The 17,225-nt window shown below is 39.7% G+C and overlaps 1 protein-coding gene across 5 annotated transcripts in view; it reads right to left on the reverse strand.

Moving 5' to 3' along the window:
* garnl3 (GTPase activating Rap/RanGAP domain like 3) overlaps nucleotides 1–17,225 on the reverse strand; it is an 80,611-nt gene that overhangs the window by 31,636 nt on the left and 31,750 nt on the right. For all 5 annotated transcript variants that reach the window (XM_084935621.1, XM_084935618.1, XM_084935620.1 and 2 more), the window contains exons 3-4: nucleotides 3,827–3,901; nucleotides 1,862–1,961 (exon numbers count right to left, since the gene is read on the reverse strand). In XM_084935621.1, coding sequence (XP_084791747.1) covers nucleotides 1,862–1,961; nucleotides 3,827–3,901 — 175 coding nt within the window. The remainder of the gene's footprint in view (nucleotides 1–1,861; nucleotides 1,962–3,826; nucleotides 3,902–17,225) is intronic.

Consider the following 17,225-nt stretch of genomic DNA (forward strand, 5'->3'; position numbering starts at 1 on the left):
TGATTAACTTATACAATAGTGAAATGGATATTAAATCAAAGCTCCTGCCATAATTTTTACTCTAGATGCAGGAAAAAAATGATAAATTGAGCTGGAAATTTCTGCCTCCTATAACATTTTGGATTTGGTCCTTACATAAACAGCTAATCCTATACAACACTCCAACAGCATCTGTAATCACTAATGTACAAATATCCAACCCACTCAATTTAAACAGAGGTACGAGATAAGGATAATCATCATCTCTTCTGGCACTTTTCATTGAACTTCTTGCCTCAGCCATAAGACAGACTGATGACATCATAGGTATAGCAACAAATTTACATAATCAAAAATTCAGTTTATATGCAGATAACATTCTTCTTTATTAACTAATCTGACAACCTCACTCTCTGTCAGTCCACACTCTGATCAACTGATTTGGAAAGTTCTATGGCTAAGAAGACTTTGACAGATGGACAGAGTAAGCTATCTACTTGAACTGACCCGTGTTATTCCACCTCCAGGCTGGTTCTCCTGGTGTTAAAGTTTTGATTAGTTTAAGTTAAAAATTTAGATTTTTCTATCATAGTAGGGGCCCAGTCATCTCTCTGCTGTTTTATCTGTGTTTTTAGTCTTTTGTTGTTGATGTTTTTTCATTTTTTGTCTTCCTTCCTGCCTTTTCTTTCATTAAATTCTCTTCTTACATTCAAAACCTAGAGTTACACAGATCGCTGCAGAGTCTCACATTCATGCCTCTGCCTCTTTGGTTGACAGGGTAACATATCCAAACAATGCCAAACAGCCATCCAAACCCAATTAGATGCAGGTTCTCTGCTGCCTCTTTCTTCGTCCTCACCTCAGCTAATGCTTTCTTTTCCTGTGTGTGTGTGTCTCTTTTATTCTATTTGGTTATAAGCTCTGTTTATTCCTAATCGGTGATGTTTTTAAGCTTAAGGTAAGCAGTAACGTGAAGCTGTGTTCCAATTATAGGCTTACTACTGAGCCTCGTTCTTTTTGAGCAGCCTCAAGAATTATTGTCATATTTAATGGAGTATAACAGGGAAACAGACACAGAGAGATTTATTCTTATCAATAAGATGTGTGCCACTGTGGGTGTTTCATCAAACAGGAAGCTTGTGTTAAAGTAGCTGGCCTCAAGTTCATAATGTGTTGTTTTGTGCGATGCAGTCGACTCTGCCGGGCTGTGAGACACAGATGGCTCAGCTGCGGTCCAAAACAGGTCGAGCCAAATTTCTTGCGACGTGGCTCATTTTTAAACTGCCCGTGCCATAGTATGATTAGACCCTGGCCAGAAGAGGAAAAAGATGCCTCTTATTCTGTTATTCCATAGCTGATAGTTTTCCTGTCTTAACTTTCCTTCACAAATATCTCTGCTCTTTACCTCACCTCTCAGCTGATTGTAATCTTCCTCACTAAACTCATTACAGGGAAACCTCAGCAATGAGCTTTTAAGACTATGGAAGTAATGCAGAGTGGGAATAATGTGGGTGGAGAAATTATGAAAAAGGTACAGGACAGGTGACCAATACTAATAATTCCTAACAGCTTCTCACACTTGCTAGGTTGCTGCACAGTCTCATTTCAGAATCTAAGGGTAAAATTTTAATTGTGCTATCTTGTGCACCGTTGTCTGTCCAGTGATACTGTATGTCCTTAGTGAGCTTTCTCCTTGGGTGACGTATTGGGCTGGAGTGTAGTTAAGACTCTCAGTGGGGATATGGTTAGATGAATGAAAAGCGGTGCATGAGGACAAGGCTGATAACAAGCTTCCAAATATGGAGGCATTTCTTGATCTATGTCATGCTAGCTCTGTGCGTGAGTGCATTTTTTAAACAGAGCACAGCAGAGAAGCACTGACCTTTTCCCAAAAAGTATTTAAAGAACCATCTGGTGTGGTACTCTGGATTCTCCAGATGGACATCGGTTCTCCTCCAGGTTCCTGGAGTGTAGTCCAAAGTCTGTTTCAAACACACACACACACACACACACACACACACACACACACACACACACACACACACACACACACACACACACACACACAAACATATGCCACAATGTTATAATGATAGTCACAGCTTGAGTCACAGCAGTCTTCATTGTGGAAAACTGTTACACAATAAAACAGTACTGATTATATTACAGGGCAGGAAATCAGACACAGCAGAAGCAAGCTATAATGTAACAGTTTATTACTTGTATCATGGCTCTCAATTTAAAAATGTGGGAGGACTAAGGTTTGAGATTAAGAGAACCTTTGTCTTTGCGGATTGCATCACATCCTAAATAATACCAAAATGTTGGACAAAATCGAGGCAGTAAATCATAATAGGGCGGCCCCATGATAGAGATGCATTGTTGCTGCATTCTTGGAAATTGACTTAAAAAGGAAACAAAGATCAGCAAATGCAGGAACTATTCGCAGTACTGGTGTACTGGCCAGCGTTTGTTCTGCTCAGTCAAAGTTATCTCTTGTCATACATTATTAGTAACCAGCTGACAGAGGACAAATGCCATAGCCACAAATAATTTTATGTACATGTGCATGTATTTCTTCACATAACAATCTTCCTGATGTTTCCACAACAAATGTTTCACAATTAAAGCCTTAATAAGAAATGGGATGGCTTAGTATAAAGGGAATTTAATTAAACACAGATATAGGAAATGTTGAGGCTGTGTAAACAGGATAATGCACTAACTCAAAAGGGACTAAAATATGACTATAGTTGTCAAAAAAAGGAATGACATATATGATCAGTTTAAGCAGGTGAGGTAAATAAAGACCTGCCACAAGAAGAAAAAAATGTGTTTAAATTTCATATTTTTTTCCCACAAAAAAACCCACTAGACAGACCAGATAAAAATAATAATTTTGAAATCCCTGGACCCTCTGAAGGTAGCCTGCAGCTAACGGCAGCTTCAAAGTTGGAATGTTTGCTTGCTGTGCTCGAGCTGACATTGCAAATCAATCATCACATCAATATGACAGCTCTGACCAATTTGTCAGTTTGTTTTCATGGGCTCTCTGGCACAAAATAAGGTGTATGATAAATGTGGCAATTCTACTTCCTCAGGGGAGAAAAAAAGTGTTTGCTGTGCTCTGGCACCGCACTAACCCCTGTGCATATCACTATAAAATAATGGTGTGTCCACCAGGAGTGTGTAGATTGCTTGATGTGAACAATTTCAGCAGCTACAGAAAGCAAACTGGCCTGCATTTAACAAGAAAAAAAAAAACCAACTATGGGAGAAAAGCCAGAATTTATGAAACAGGCCTGTTTTTTTGTCTTAATCATCCGTTATTCATCTTGTGACCCCTTAGATATATCTTTTTGACCTAATGGATGAGTCATAAACCCAAATTTGGGAACCACATGAAGAAGCAATTCGTAGCGGCAGCTACATGAGTCATGTTAAAGGGATACTTATTGTCCTCTCTGCTGAGCATTAGATAAGAAAATCAATACCACCTTTATATAACATCGTAATTAGGAGCTTTAGAGGACCTGGAAGGTATTTTTTGTAACTTTGGACAGAACCAGGAAATCAGTTTTCCCATACTTCCAGTCTTTATATTACTCTACTCTAGCCACCTCTTAAATTAGCTTTAATACTATTTAGTGAAAGAATGGCGAATGAAAAAGAGCTTAAAATATTATTTTATGAAATTTTCTGTCACCTTCAATCAGCTTGAGTTAAAACAGGCCCTCAAAACAATTACGGATCCAAAAATCAGCACAAGAAAACCTTGAGAGCCAGACTGAGACAAGAGGCTTGTTAGGATGCATTTGAGCACAAAAGTGTGTGATATAGTGCACACCTCGTCTGAGGAGCCATTCTCCACCCTGAAGCGTCCCGCCCTCTGAATGGCCCCATCTGCATCACTGGATATCAGCTGAGAGGAAGACAGAGACAGACATAGTGAGAGGGAGACATGGTCAAAATTAGACACCTGATAAACAGTGACTTGTGGCAGACAGTAATAAACCGGCTATAAATACACCAGAGCCGGCTGCACTCACAGAAAAAAGAGGAACCGTGGTAAAACATCACCTCCATGTGACAACAGCAGCATTAGCAACCCCTTTCCATGAATATGTTACCAACTAACCCTCTTCACCCTTATTCACTCAAGTCTCCCTTCACTTTAGAAACAGTTCTTAACTTTTAAACTTTTCTCCTAATTTTCCTCAGGCACCCTTTACTTATCACCACAATTATCTGTCTCTTGCTGACTCACCTCTTACTACTGCAGCACTAGAGAGGAGACATCATGAGATGAAATGGGAAAGTTAATAGTGTGGAGACTGAGTGAAACAAGAGAAGACAAAGCCTGAGAGCAGCTCAGCTATCCTGTCTAACTGTGTACAGCTTCCAAAAACGGTCCCATATTTGGGCAAATTTTGATGCTTAGTCACTCTCTTGCAAAGAGTTGCAGCTGATTTTTGTGCAATGTCAGTGATTCCAAATATGACCTAGAATCATCATCACGTCACCATTTCAATTTAAGCATTTCAGACCTGAGGTGTAGTTATAGTTTTCTAGCTTGCTAATTCACATTTCACAGCACTATGTGCACTCCTGTAAAAAGCTAAGTACAGCCCATGATTCAGTAACTTGTAGAACCACCTTTAGCAGCAATAACTTAACAGTCTCTCACATCGCTTTGGAGGAATTTTGTCCCACTCTTCTACACAACATTGCATCAGTTTATTGAGGTTTTTCAGGCAACCATTCACCGCACGCTTAAGATCCCAACATCACATTTCATTTGGGTGGAGGTATAACAACCCAAATAATGACGCCTCCACCGCCGTGCTTGGCAGTTAGTGTGAGGTGTTTGTGGTGATATGCAGAAGTGTTGTGGTTCGTTCAGACGTACCATTGTGAACATGAGCTGTGCTGATTTAGAGAGAAGAGGCTTCATTCTAGCAACCTTTCTAAGCAGAACATACTAGTTCAGTCTTTTTCTAACTGAACTGTCATGAACTTTATCATTTAACATGCTAACTGAGTCTGAGATGTAGCTCTACAGACTCTTTCCTCCCATACTGCACTTCCTTTGCCCTTTGATCCTGTTGACTGCTGTGCTTTATTTTACTGTCCTCGTCGACAGAGGTCTCTGATCTGCCAATACATTTAAAAAAAAAAGAGACAGATCTGGCGTGGATGTGTATTCCTGCATGTGTTGTGATACATCCAGATGGCCAGAAATGGTTTGGAGAAGCCAAGCAAAAAGACGATGACAAGCTAGGTCCTGAGAGGTAAGGAGCAAATACAGAAAACTAATAAACAGCATCCAGTGTCGCTGACCTACAAAGTTAAAGAGTTCACAACTAATACATAAAGCAGGAGGAAAGCAAGTGTAACAATCACCTATACACAACAAGATTATGGTCAAAAGCAGAATAAGACCATAAAGCAGGACTGTGCACTCGTTACCTCAGATAAAGCTCAAAGTAGAGTGTGATGCTGTAAGGGGTTATGAACAATGATAAACTAATAACCAACACAATATTCTGAGTGGCTGCCAAAGCCTGTGCAAAACCTGGACAAGGCACAATGCTGATCTGTATGAAGAGTGGGTGGTGTGCCCCACTTCAACAGCTCATTAGATCATGACGGCCAGTGCAATGATGAACAAGAGTGATGAGAGAGCATTTATCATGGAGAGAGAGAGACAGAGGGTTCAAGTCCACTCAAAACATTCCTGTGGGTAAGTGAGGATAAAAGGCAAGAGCTTTGCATCCTAAATAAAATCATTAATAACTGTCACTCCGACTTTATTGTTCACACTAAATTAAATCTGATATGGAGTACTGTAGCTGGGGTTTTGGTGCAAAGCTCTTAAATTAAATTTTGCAACTGGCTCTACATTGGGTTGGGTTGAAAATAGGCATTGTAACAAGGCTAGTAAGGAAATTGTGGGTTTTATTTATATGCCATCCTCGGAGTTTTTGCCTATCGAGCATACAAGCCACTCTTCTGTATCCGTTACTTTGTGACATTAACTGGAAATTCACGTGTTTTGTGCATTATATGCTGCAAAAGTCATTTGTGATAAAGGATGTCTTCATCTTTTTGGGCTTTCTTCAAATAACTAAGTTTAATCTGAGCTGATTTAATAATAAACTTTATAAATGCTTCTGTAAGTGAGACCCTTGTATCCTTTGGTTTCAGTGATTGCTTATCCAAGTGGTATGCAAAACAATTTTAAAAATGCTGTTCTGACATGTTATGTGTACACAGTGGGGATGCCAACAGAATAAATGAGGCAATCAGTGTTTGCTAAAAACAGACATCATGTTTGCATCCATCGTGTAACTTCATGCCATCTTTTGGCCATACTTGACTATTGTCTCTGGAACCTAGCTTGACTGCAAGCCTTTCACTCTGCTGTGTATGTCATTTTCCTGGGTGCTGCTAGCAAGAGCAGAAGCCTTGCAAACTGAAACAAGGGAAGCAGTTTTTTGGCTCTTTTTGTGAGCACATCAAGGATTTACCTGTGATCCTTAATGGCGGATTGTTAAGAGACTAACCACAGACAATTTTGTGAGTTGCCCCTCCCTCAGCTTCCACTGTTCAGAGATCAGTTATGATACTGCATTCAGTACTATCTATAACTGTGTAGATGTATATGGAAACTCTAAACTGAGGTAGCTGTAACAAGAAAGCAATGCAAAAATGACACTATGATTAATATCTGAACGGAAACATCTGCTGTGTGGATTTAGGATGTTTTGCGAAGCAGTTTTTAACAACTCCTTTCGCATGCTTGGAAGGACCGACATCATGACTCAGGTGATGGAGAGTAGGCTCCATATGTGAAGACTACAAAAAGCATCTTCAGATTAAGCTCAACCGGAAAACAACAAGCGTCCCTGGCTAATATCTAGCTAGCTATTTACAACGCTTGCTAAGACACAATTTTAAAATCACAGTCACCCTAACCCTTAAGTGAAATAAATCTCAAACCAGTAAAAGCTATACGATCTTTTATTAAGGGCTCTGTCTGCAGGTGCTGGCAGTTGAACCAGTTTAGCTCAACTGCAAGGTCATGATGAAAGATGCTAGTAAATTCTGATAACCACCACAGAAAGCAAACAGTTAACCTTGCTTGAGTGGAAAATGAGTCCGTCTGTTTGCTGTAACTCAAAGAACTGAGACACCGTAAGTGTCAGACTCATTGCAAAAGAAATGGGAGACCTGTAAGTGTTATGTGCATTTATGCAGACTATACTGTAGGCTTGTTGAATTTGATTAAATTGGTGATTCAAAAAAGAATTCTAACAACATATTTGCAACATTTTTCTTATTAATATGACAGTGATTTCACTCCGCCCTAATGTGCACACAAGTACAGCACTATAGCTGCATTTACTTCCTTAGGTAAAGTGTATATAATGGCATATTAAAATCAATACAGACCAAAGCATGTTTACTGCAGGTCTGAAGCTCTGATAAATGTCAGACTTCTTTGCAATAACTCATTTTGTTATAGAATAAACTGATGAAAATAAGATGCTCTCTCTTTTTATATGCATATTATAAGGCATCAAAATTCCCTGCACATTTTCGCATGTGGGTATGGACCTCTACGTGCCCATGTTTATGGGTGAATGAATGAGCATTGCGACTCTGTTAACATCTGTATTTTGTATTCGAGTGCTGAAAATGGAAAGTAAATGTCGAAGCTGTAGGCCACCATCTTCCTCTATTTTTCGTGCCTCCTGCAACATTAACTGTCCAATCGCAAGATAATGGAGGGGAAACCAATGTAGCGTTCATACAGAGCAATGCACTACCTCCCTGGTGGATGTGTTTGTGTGTGTGGCTGGATGTGAAGAAAAAGGAGAGAGACATTCAGTATTAATTGTGTTTTTAGGTAAGTGTTTGTGCTGCAGTGTGTGAATAGGCTTTCAGTTGTTATGGGGTGAAAGAAAGAAAAATGTCAGAAGAAAAGAGAGATTAAGCTCTCTGGGGAGTCTGTGTGTGTGTTTTTGTGCATTTTTGTGTGTGCCTATGCATTGTGTAGCCACTGCTTTTAAATCATGGAACAGAAGAGTGGTAAAGAAGAAAAAGCTGCATTCCAACGATACCCGGTGGGCTGGAGGAGGCAAAATGAGGGGCAACAGGGGAAAAGGGGGAGCCTGTTATGCTTCTACGCTTTAACAAACAACTCATAAAACACCTCGACACTGCTGGGAACAATACTGGAGACACAGGAAAAGGAGAAAAAAAAGGAGGACCAAACCTATATACAGTACGGTGGGGGAAGTAATTATTTGATTCCCTGTTGAATTCCAAAGAAATGAACAGTCTTTAATTTTGATGGAAATTTAATTTTAATTGAGGCCGAATATCAATCCAAAATGCAAAAAACAAAAACCATATTACATAAAAGTTAACAAAATTGATTTGCAAGTCAGTAACTGTATATAAAATTATAATTGTATATGTAAATAAGCATTGGATGACCAAGTAAAACATGACTTAATACTTGGCGGAGAAACCCTTGTTGGCGAGCACAACGATAAGACGTTTTTTGTAGCTGGTCACCAGGTTTGCAGACATCTCAGGAGGACCCACTCCTCTTTACAGAGGCTGCAGCTTGGCAACTCGAAGCTTCTGCTCCCTCCACAGATTTCTTATAGAACTGAGGTCTGGAGACCGACTAGGCAACTCCATGACCTTAATATGCTTCTTTGTTGCCTTGGTGGTATGTTTTTGGACACTGTCACACTGGAAGACCCATCCATGGCCCATCTTCAGTGTCTGGCTGAGGGAAGGAGGTTCTGATCCAAGATTTCACAGTACGCAGCATTTCTCCTCCTCCAACCACGGTAGGTTGATTTAATGCCTGAGAGCTTCATTTTGGTTTCATGTGACCACAGTGCTTTCTCCCAAGTCTTCTCTGAATCATTTAGATGTTCACTGGCAAACTTAAGGGAAGCCTCTATATGTGCCTTCTTGAGTAGGAGGATGTTGCAGGCACTGCAAGATATCAGTCCATTACAGTGTAGTGTGGTCACAATGGTCTTATTTGTGACTGCGGTCCCAACTGCCTTCAGATCATTAACAAGCTCCTCCGTTGTAGTTATGGACTGATCAATCACCTTCATCATGATCATCCTAATCCCAAAAGGCAAGATCTTTCATTGAGCTCCAAATCGAAGGCGATTGATCATTTTATACTTCTTTCATTTCTGAATAATCGGGGCCAAATTAGATCAAATGCTTATTTTACTCAATGACAGGCAAATCAGTTTATAACTTTTACTCAATGTGTTTTTTCTCTCCAACAAAATGAAACTACCATAAAAATTAGAGACTGTTGATTTCTTTTAAAGTGACCAAACTTACTAATTCAACAAGGGATCAAATAATTATTTTCCCCACTACATAGAAGGGAAAAAACATTAGAAGCCAAGAGAGGTGCATAATGACAACACAAAGTTGAGCGGTGAAAGAATAACGGATATCTCCACAATTCTTAATCTCATGAACTTAAGAGGCTTTGGAGGCTTTATGGATGAAGCACACTCACACTCCCTCTTACAGACACACTTAAACAGCTCACATTTTAGGGCACGACTTGAGCATTTCACACGTACACAATCGAGCTCGTACCAGAGCCTCTGATTTCCCCCGAGGCCCACGGGTCAAAAAAGAGATGCAGTGCAGAGAGACATGCATGGGGGTGTTAAATCAATACTTTTGTGACTGCTGATAGATAATTGATCTCATCAGCGGGCCTGTTCATGCACACCCACAACCCTCCAGGAAAGCAGGAAACACAGAGGCGTAGTTCAGTAGAGCAGGAGAGGATGTGAAAGAGGGCGAGGAGGGAATGGCATGGGGAGGGAGAAAAAGGAGAGAGGCAGGTGCACACTCAGTGAGAAGATATAAAAAAAGACACTGAAAGAATTAAGATGGAGATTAGGAGTGGGAAAAGAGAGAAGCAGAAAGTGCTAAAGAAAAGGACTAAGCGAAAAAACGGGAAGATTAAACAGAGTTCCTTGATTAAAAATAAGTCACTGAATCGGAAGAAGTTGTCAAAAGAATCATGGAAATTCAGTCTCTTCTTTTCACCTTCCTCTTGGTCTACGGTAATAAAACTCTTCATTGTGTTTTTTTATTCAGATGAATTACAGATGCACAGTGGAAGGAGTTGAAGCACTATTAATTGCTCCCATATAATAAGTTATGTAACTTAAAATTGAAGCACTTCCTGCGCTTGGATCAGCATAAAACCCTCCTTCTTCAATCAGACCAAATTCAGTCAGGAAATGCAAACTGAAGCTCACAAAAAAAAAAATCAGCTGTACAAGCTGTTAGTCTGCAAAAGAAGCAAAATAATGTGGTACTGATATGACATTGAGCAAACTAAACTCTGCCATACAATATTCCTGAAAGCTCTTAAGAAGGTGCCGATCTTCTAAAAAACACTGCTGGTAGTCTGATTCCTCTGACAGATATCCATTTTGTTCTTTTTTGTAATTATTGGCACACAGGATTAAGCTACGAGAGGCTACATAGAATTGTTAGCAGGAGCATTTTATTTTCACTTTCACTTTTTATGAAACATGAACGGGGCTGCAGGGCAAAAGACACACTGTGAAGGAGAGACAGATTTTAGTAATAACTACATGCAAAGCAGTGTATAAACAGAGTGAAAAGAGGTTAGAGAATAACTTTTCAGTACATTATGGGAACTCTCCAGCAGCTTACACCTATTGGAGCATAGCTAAGGAAGGGTTCAGGGTCACCCGATCCATCTCGGACTATAAGCTTTATCAAAAAGTAAAAGCTTTAAGACTAATCTTTTACTTTTAAATATCCTAGGAACCATGAGTGTTGGTAACTGTTTGTCTCCCCCCTTATTTAGGCGCCCCCCTCTTCTCCTGTGGTGCTGACTCAGGTGACTCAGCACAGAATACAAAAGCTGGGAGAACAACAGGCAGCCCCAGCGAGCCATTTTCAATGTTGTGAGTGACAGTGAGTGGCTGTGTGCAAAGGAAAGTGTTTTGCTTTCTTTGGAATTTTATTTTGGGGTTTTCGATAGATGTAGTGGCTTCACCTGGAGCCTATCCCATCTGTCATGGGGTGAGAGGCAGCTTATACCCTAGATGGGTCACCAGTCTATTGCAGTGATATAACTTGTTGTGAACTTGCCTTATTTGACGATTTTCAACCGGACACTTATGTTTCCTCCCCTCATCCCGTGGCCATTCTGCAAAATGTAGCGATCAGTGATAGTTGTGATTTATTCAGTAAACATAAGCTAAACAAAAAAGGAAGAAAAAAAAAAGGAAAAAAAACAGCACCCACCCACCTCTGCTCATTACTGACTTTTTAACTATTTCCATAACATGAATAACAGTAACATAACAGTCAAACGTGTGGATGAGTCACTTTGAGTCTGTACTCGCGACCCAAATATCAGTCGCACCAATCAAATTCAAATTCAGATCAGATATCGGTCCAATCCTGACTCAACACGACAAAAGGATAATCTATGCAGCAAATCCATTTAATTCAAATCTGTGTTGTTCTATGTTTACTACACTATGGGTCACCAGCAGTGCATTGATTTGGAAAGAAGGGAAAAAAAGGATCAGCACAACCACCCACGACATCAGGCTTCTTAGCGTGTCTTCAATAATTTGCATAACACAACACAACTGTGCTGGAACATTCAAAAAAAGGCAATATGTGGCTGTTTGATCTTTTCTCAACTTTCTGCAAAGAGCCCACAATTCAATTTAGCAATGCAACAAGTCACCCCTTTTAAAATGATTACGACTCGAGACGACCGAAGCCTGAAACACGTACGTGTGATTCTGGCTTAATGGATAAACACTTCAGTGTCTGCGTCACAAAAGCAAAACTACACACAGCATACATCTATTTGCTTTTATCTTAATTGCCACTTGTGGCCAAAGTGTCTTCTGCTCGGCCGAATTTATGCAGTTAATAAGCAGGCGAACAGACGCGTCGCAAACAGTGTGATACACGCTGAGAGTGGGAATAAATACAGTGTGACAGTGCAGTCAAAAGCCTCTGAGGCAATGACAGTAACACTGGTAGGCAGGTGGGAGCGGAGCCGTCTGCTCACCAGTCGCTGTGCAAGACTGACAGCTAACCTCTCAGCACACACACGCACCGATTCTGCCAGTAGTGCCAGTCTCATTTAATGTTGTGCACTGCGGCACATCAAATAGCACGAAGCTAAGGCAAATACAATGTCCGCACGCAGAAAATATTACCATGAGAATGTGTGTCTGAAGGGTTTTTCCTATTCTTTTTTCCGTTTGGCTCACCAGAGACTGCCAGCACCCACCTCACTGTCACCAACTCCATCACTCAGCCTCAAAGACAATTCAGTTCACTGGAAAAACAACATTCCATGCTTTCCGAGCTGTTGTGTCAGGATGAAACAATGCACAATTAAGTTTTTTAAAGTGGACGGTGGCGTTGTTGCAGAATGAAATGACAAGACAGGGTGGGCGTCGCTTTTGTGACTGTGTTGTTTGTCCCTAACAACGGTGACAGGATTTCTTGCTCAGTTGTGTGGATGAGCACTTAAAAATATAGATTTGTGCCTGTGTGCTGGTTATGAGTTCAGCAATCCAATATTTCTACTCATTTCTACTCATCCGGACTCTTAAAGCTAGACTGCGCTGATCTATAGATCTGATCTGCTGAATTCAGCTCCATATTTCATCACTGTTCACTACAGTGCGAGGAGGAGAGCTAACATTTGGAGCCTTTAATGCAAACTGTGGCCGTACCTTGTTTGCTTTAACTCTCGTTCTAAGTTGTTTTGTTGCAGCTAACATATATTGACTTAATATCACTTACAGTGCTATGAAAATGTATTTGCCACATTCCTAATTTCTATTTTTTTTTTAAATATTTGTTAAACTTAAATGTTTCAGATCATCAAACAAATTTAAGACAAGACAAGATTATTAAGGGAAAAAAGCAATTAGAGAAAAAGTAATTGCCCCCCTTGTTAAATCATGGGTTAACCATCATTGGCCGTTATTTTAGCCGTGATTTTTGGAAAGCTGGGTTCACAGAGACATCAATGGGAGAGTTCCAAGGAAAATATTCTGTGGAAAGCTCAAAGGTTTGCTTCCTGTTACATCTGGAGTAAAAGTAACACAGGATTTCAGTCAGTCAAACATGGCGGTGGTAGTGTGATGGCCTGGGCTGGTTTGTTGCTTCAGGACCTGGACAACTAACAGAAAATTCTCAAGGAGAATATCTAACCATCAGTTCATGCCCTGAAACTCAAACTCGCATGGGTTATGCAGCAGGACAATGGTCTGAAACACACCAACAAGTCCACCTCTGAATGGCTAAAAAACAAAACAAAACCCAAAATGAAGTTTTTGGAGTTTGGGAGTTTTGGAGTCAGTTATTAATGCTTGAAAACCCTTAAATTTGTCTGAAATAAAACAACTCTGCAAAGAAGAATGGGTCAAAATTCCTCCACAGCAATGTGAAGACTGATTACCAGTTATCACAATTGCTGAAATTATCATTTTTGCTCCCAAAACCCAATCAGGGTTTAGAAGGCAATTATTGTTTCACACTAAACCAAGTAGGTTTGGATTTTTTTTTTTTTCCTTTGATAAATGAAATCATTTAAAAATAGCATTTTTTTTTAAATTTACTCGGGTTATCAGGTTAAGATTTGTTTCAGATCATCACCTGAAAGTGTGCAAATATGTCAAAACCCCCAATAAAAACTCAGGAAGGGAGCAAAAACCTTTTCACACACTGCAACGTCACAACTCTTGTCAGGTTTATTCCACACTGCATGTGATGCATGTCGGTGTGAGGCGGTGCACACACAGTGAAACTGAACTCATCAACCATGGTAACAGTAAACATGCACATATACACAGGAAATAAGAAAAAACAAACAAGGACCCCTGTTTAATATGATGCTGATGTCCACCTTTAACAGCAGAGCACTCTAGTGACTCTTCAATGTTTTCACCATCAAATGATTTTAACAGTACAAAGTGTCTTATAATGCAAGCAGGCTGAAATGAAACTGGATCCTATACATATCTCTATAGTGTCTTAGTTGTGTGTGGACAAGAGTGAATCATATCATACATTGTAGGGAGCCCTGCTACCACTGCTTCCATGATGCCAAAAATAAAACAGACAGGGTGAGTCATGGCTCTGCTTATGCTGGTCTCTCTTATTAGGGAGTCCCTGCTTTGAATCAATATCTTCTAGTTGTGACATTTGAAAACATGTTCTTTAGTACTAAAAGAACTAAAATAAACCACCATCAAATCCGTGCCCCAAAAAGAAAGAATATGAAGAGTGAAGGCACTGGAGCCTATCCCAGCTGTCATAGGGGGAGAGGCAGGGTACACCTCGGACAGGTCACCAGTCTGTTGCAGGGCTAAGATACAGACAACTATTCTTACTCATATTCACACCTATGGACAATGTAGAATCATCAATTAACCCAACCCCGCTAACTGCACTGTACCCGGAGAGAACCCACGCAAACTCCACACAGAGTAATGATGCATATACTGTAGTCACGTTTCCTTATGCAGCAAATGGTGAGACAATCGACAATTATGTTGCGTATATTCCTTCTCCATGTATGTGGGGTTTAGGGCCCATTCAAGCCAGTGTATTGAGAGTCTTATCAAAACTATGAATGCAGAAAAGTACCATTAGATTTTGATCCACCGTGCAATACCATCTGGAAAAAATGTAACTGGCAACAGCTTTGTTTTATCAACATGATAATGATCACAAACATACTGCCAATCCAGTAAAAACATATCTGAATAGAAAACCACAAAATGGAACACTATCTGTCATGGATTGGCCTCCCTAGATCCTGGACTTCAACATTGCTGAAGCGGTGTGGGATCATCTTGACAGAGAACACAGCAAAACACTGCAACTCCCCAAACAAATCACAGCTTTAGCTGGCCACATGCCTTAACTTCATCCTTCTTGTGTGTCATTGCAAGCGAGCCCCAAACTTAGTCTCTGCAGAAAGCTTTGACCTCACCGTTGTCATCTCTGCTGGACACTACTCTGCCCACATTAACATCACACCACCACAGGCGCCACAGGTGAAGCCACAGCATCACCATCACAGAGTGCTTGCAGCTCTGACAGCCCAGCAGACGTCCACTGAAGCATCTCAAAGATAGACATAAAATATGAGTTACATCATTTTAACAATCACACACATGACTGGTAATTATGTGACTTTTAGGACAATTGAATAATTCTTTGAAGGAAATGTCAGGTCCTAATAACCTTCCAACACCACACTAGGGACACAAACAGACACAGAGCACATCGATTCAGTGCTGTCAACACAAAGAGCTGTTTGTTGGCTAAAAGGCAACATAACCTGAATTACCACAGACTCGTTCCCGACCTTTGCACAAGCCTCCCCCAGAGACATACAGCCTTAAGCAGCATGAGTGCCAGACTTGACAAAAACACTTTCTGCTGTATGTTCACACACACGCAATTATATTTCTTCTCCCATAGAAAGCCAAGAGCTTAATTTCACTACGGAGTTGAGGCGCAAAAATATACCACAGGTAATGTAGTAATGTGGTTATACTCCCTGAGGTCCTTTGTGAATATAAAGGTGGTTTATCAAGCCCTGTATTTAATTTCCTTCTGCCCACTTCCTCGTCTCTTAACCATGCCATTTTGCCTTTTATCACACCTGAAATTGCCATGTCTTAATAACCGAATCATTCTGGATGAAATGATTATTTTGAAGTTTTATGTGAATTTGTTTGAGCACCAATAATTAGTTGAATTATGTAACCTGAAACCTGTAATTAATCTGTAATACACTATAATAGCATTAGAAAAGCACAAAGGTGGTTGTACTAAAGTTTATTATGATTAACATACACAGCCTATCCAGCTTCCTTCAGAGCATATGGATGAAGCTGTTAACCATTCTGTTAAACTAAACTTCAAAAGTAAATCTCTAGAAGTTAGACTTAGGGCATATTCTCATGGCAGTTAAACAAATGCATATTATGAATGTTTGTTTTTTTTGCTCAGACTCTGATGAGATGATCAACAGTACAATACTATAATTGCAAGCATCCAGTTAGCTTAGCTTAGTATGGAAATTGGCAGAATAGGCAAGCAGCTAGAGGGACTCTGTCCTTCTCATTGTGATGTTTCCAGGAAAGCGTGAACACCTGAGCAATTAGCCATTGCACCTGGCTAAGAAATTGTTCCGACACCTAACTCACTTTACAATGAAAACTGTAGCTTTCACAAGAGATACACTGTGATGTTGCTTAGTAATCTTACGGCAGTGAGTAGATTTTTTTTATACTATAGACCAATTATGTAAGACATTATTTAAACATTTGGGATCTCACACGTCAGGATTTGCAACTTTTTGGACTTTCATAACATGGTAATTATTTTAAGCATATGCTATTAAATCAATAAAATATTCAAAATAGTTGCAGCCAAGATGGTTTGAGTGGGTCAGAAAATCATTATTTCTTTTCTTGTTATCATTTTGTATGCATTTAAATGTCAATAAAGCTGCCGTTTCTGTATTTTAGCATTTGGCTAAATAACAAAACTAAAACGAGCAGAACTGCTTTGCATTGCTTTTTTTTTTTCTGTAGTGGCAGATGATTGCAAGTTCATTGTTTAAAATAGAGGTCCACAAGTATAAGCAAATTCAATTTTCATTTTATTTCACATGTCTGTAACAGATTGTGGATAGGAAGAAGAAGGGTTATCTTGCTGAGTTATCTGGTTATTAATTCATATTGTGACGTAACCGTTATCATCATACTATAATGACTGCAGAGTATGCATGTCTGTATGTTTATTCCCAAACTCCTCCTGATGACTGATTGGTACAATCTAAGATACCAATATTTCTAACATCTACGTGGTTAAAATATTTACTTCAAATAAAAGTACTCTGTCTTTGTATCAGCATATAAAAACAATGGTTTATGAGTGTACACTCCTGTTTTTATGTACATAAAATGAACATAGCATTTGCTCATTCATAGGCATGTTACATTTACAATTTAAAGCTTATGATAGGGTTTAATTTTTAAAAACAGGCAGGTTTTTATTTTCTATCTGATGCCCCTTTACAATTCCATGGCATGAACTGAAGGGGAAAAAGGGTCACGACAGATGGGAGATCG

The sequence above is a fragment of the Perissodus microlepis genome, chromosome 7 (assembly GCF_051167445.1).
Source record: "Perissodus microlepis isolate ML-2025 ecotype Zambia chromosome 7, ASM5116744v1, whole genome shotgun sequence".
NCBI classification, from domain to species: Eukaryota; Metazoa; Chordata; class Actinopteri; order Cichliformes; family Cichlidae; genus Perissodus; species Perissodus microlepis.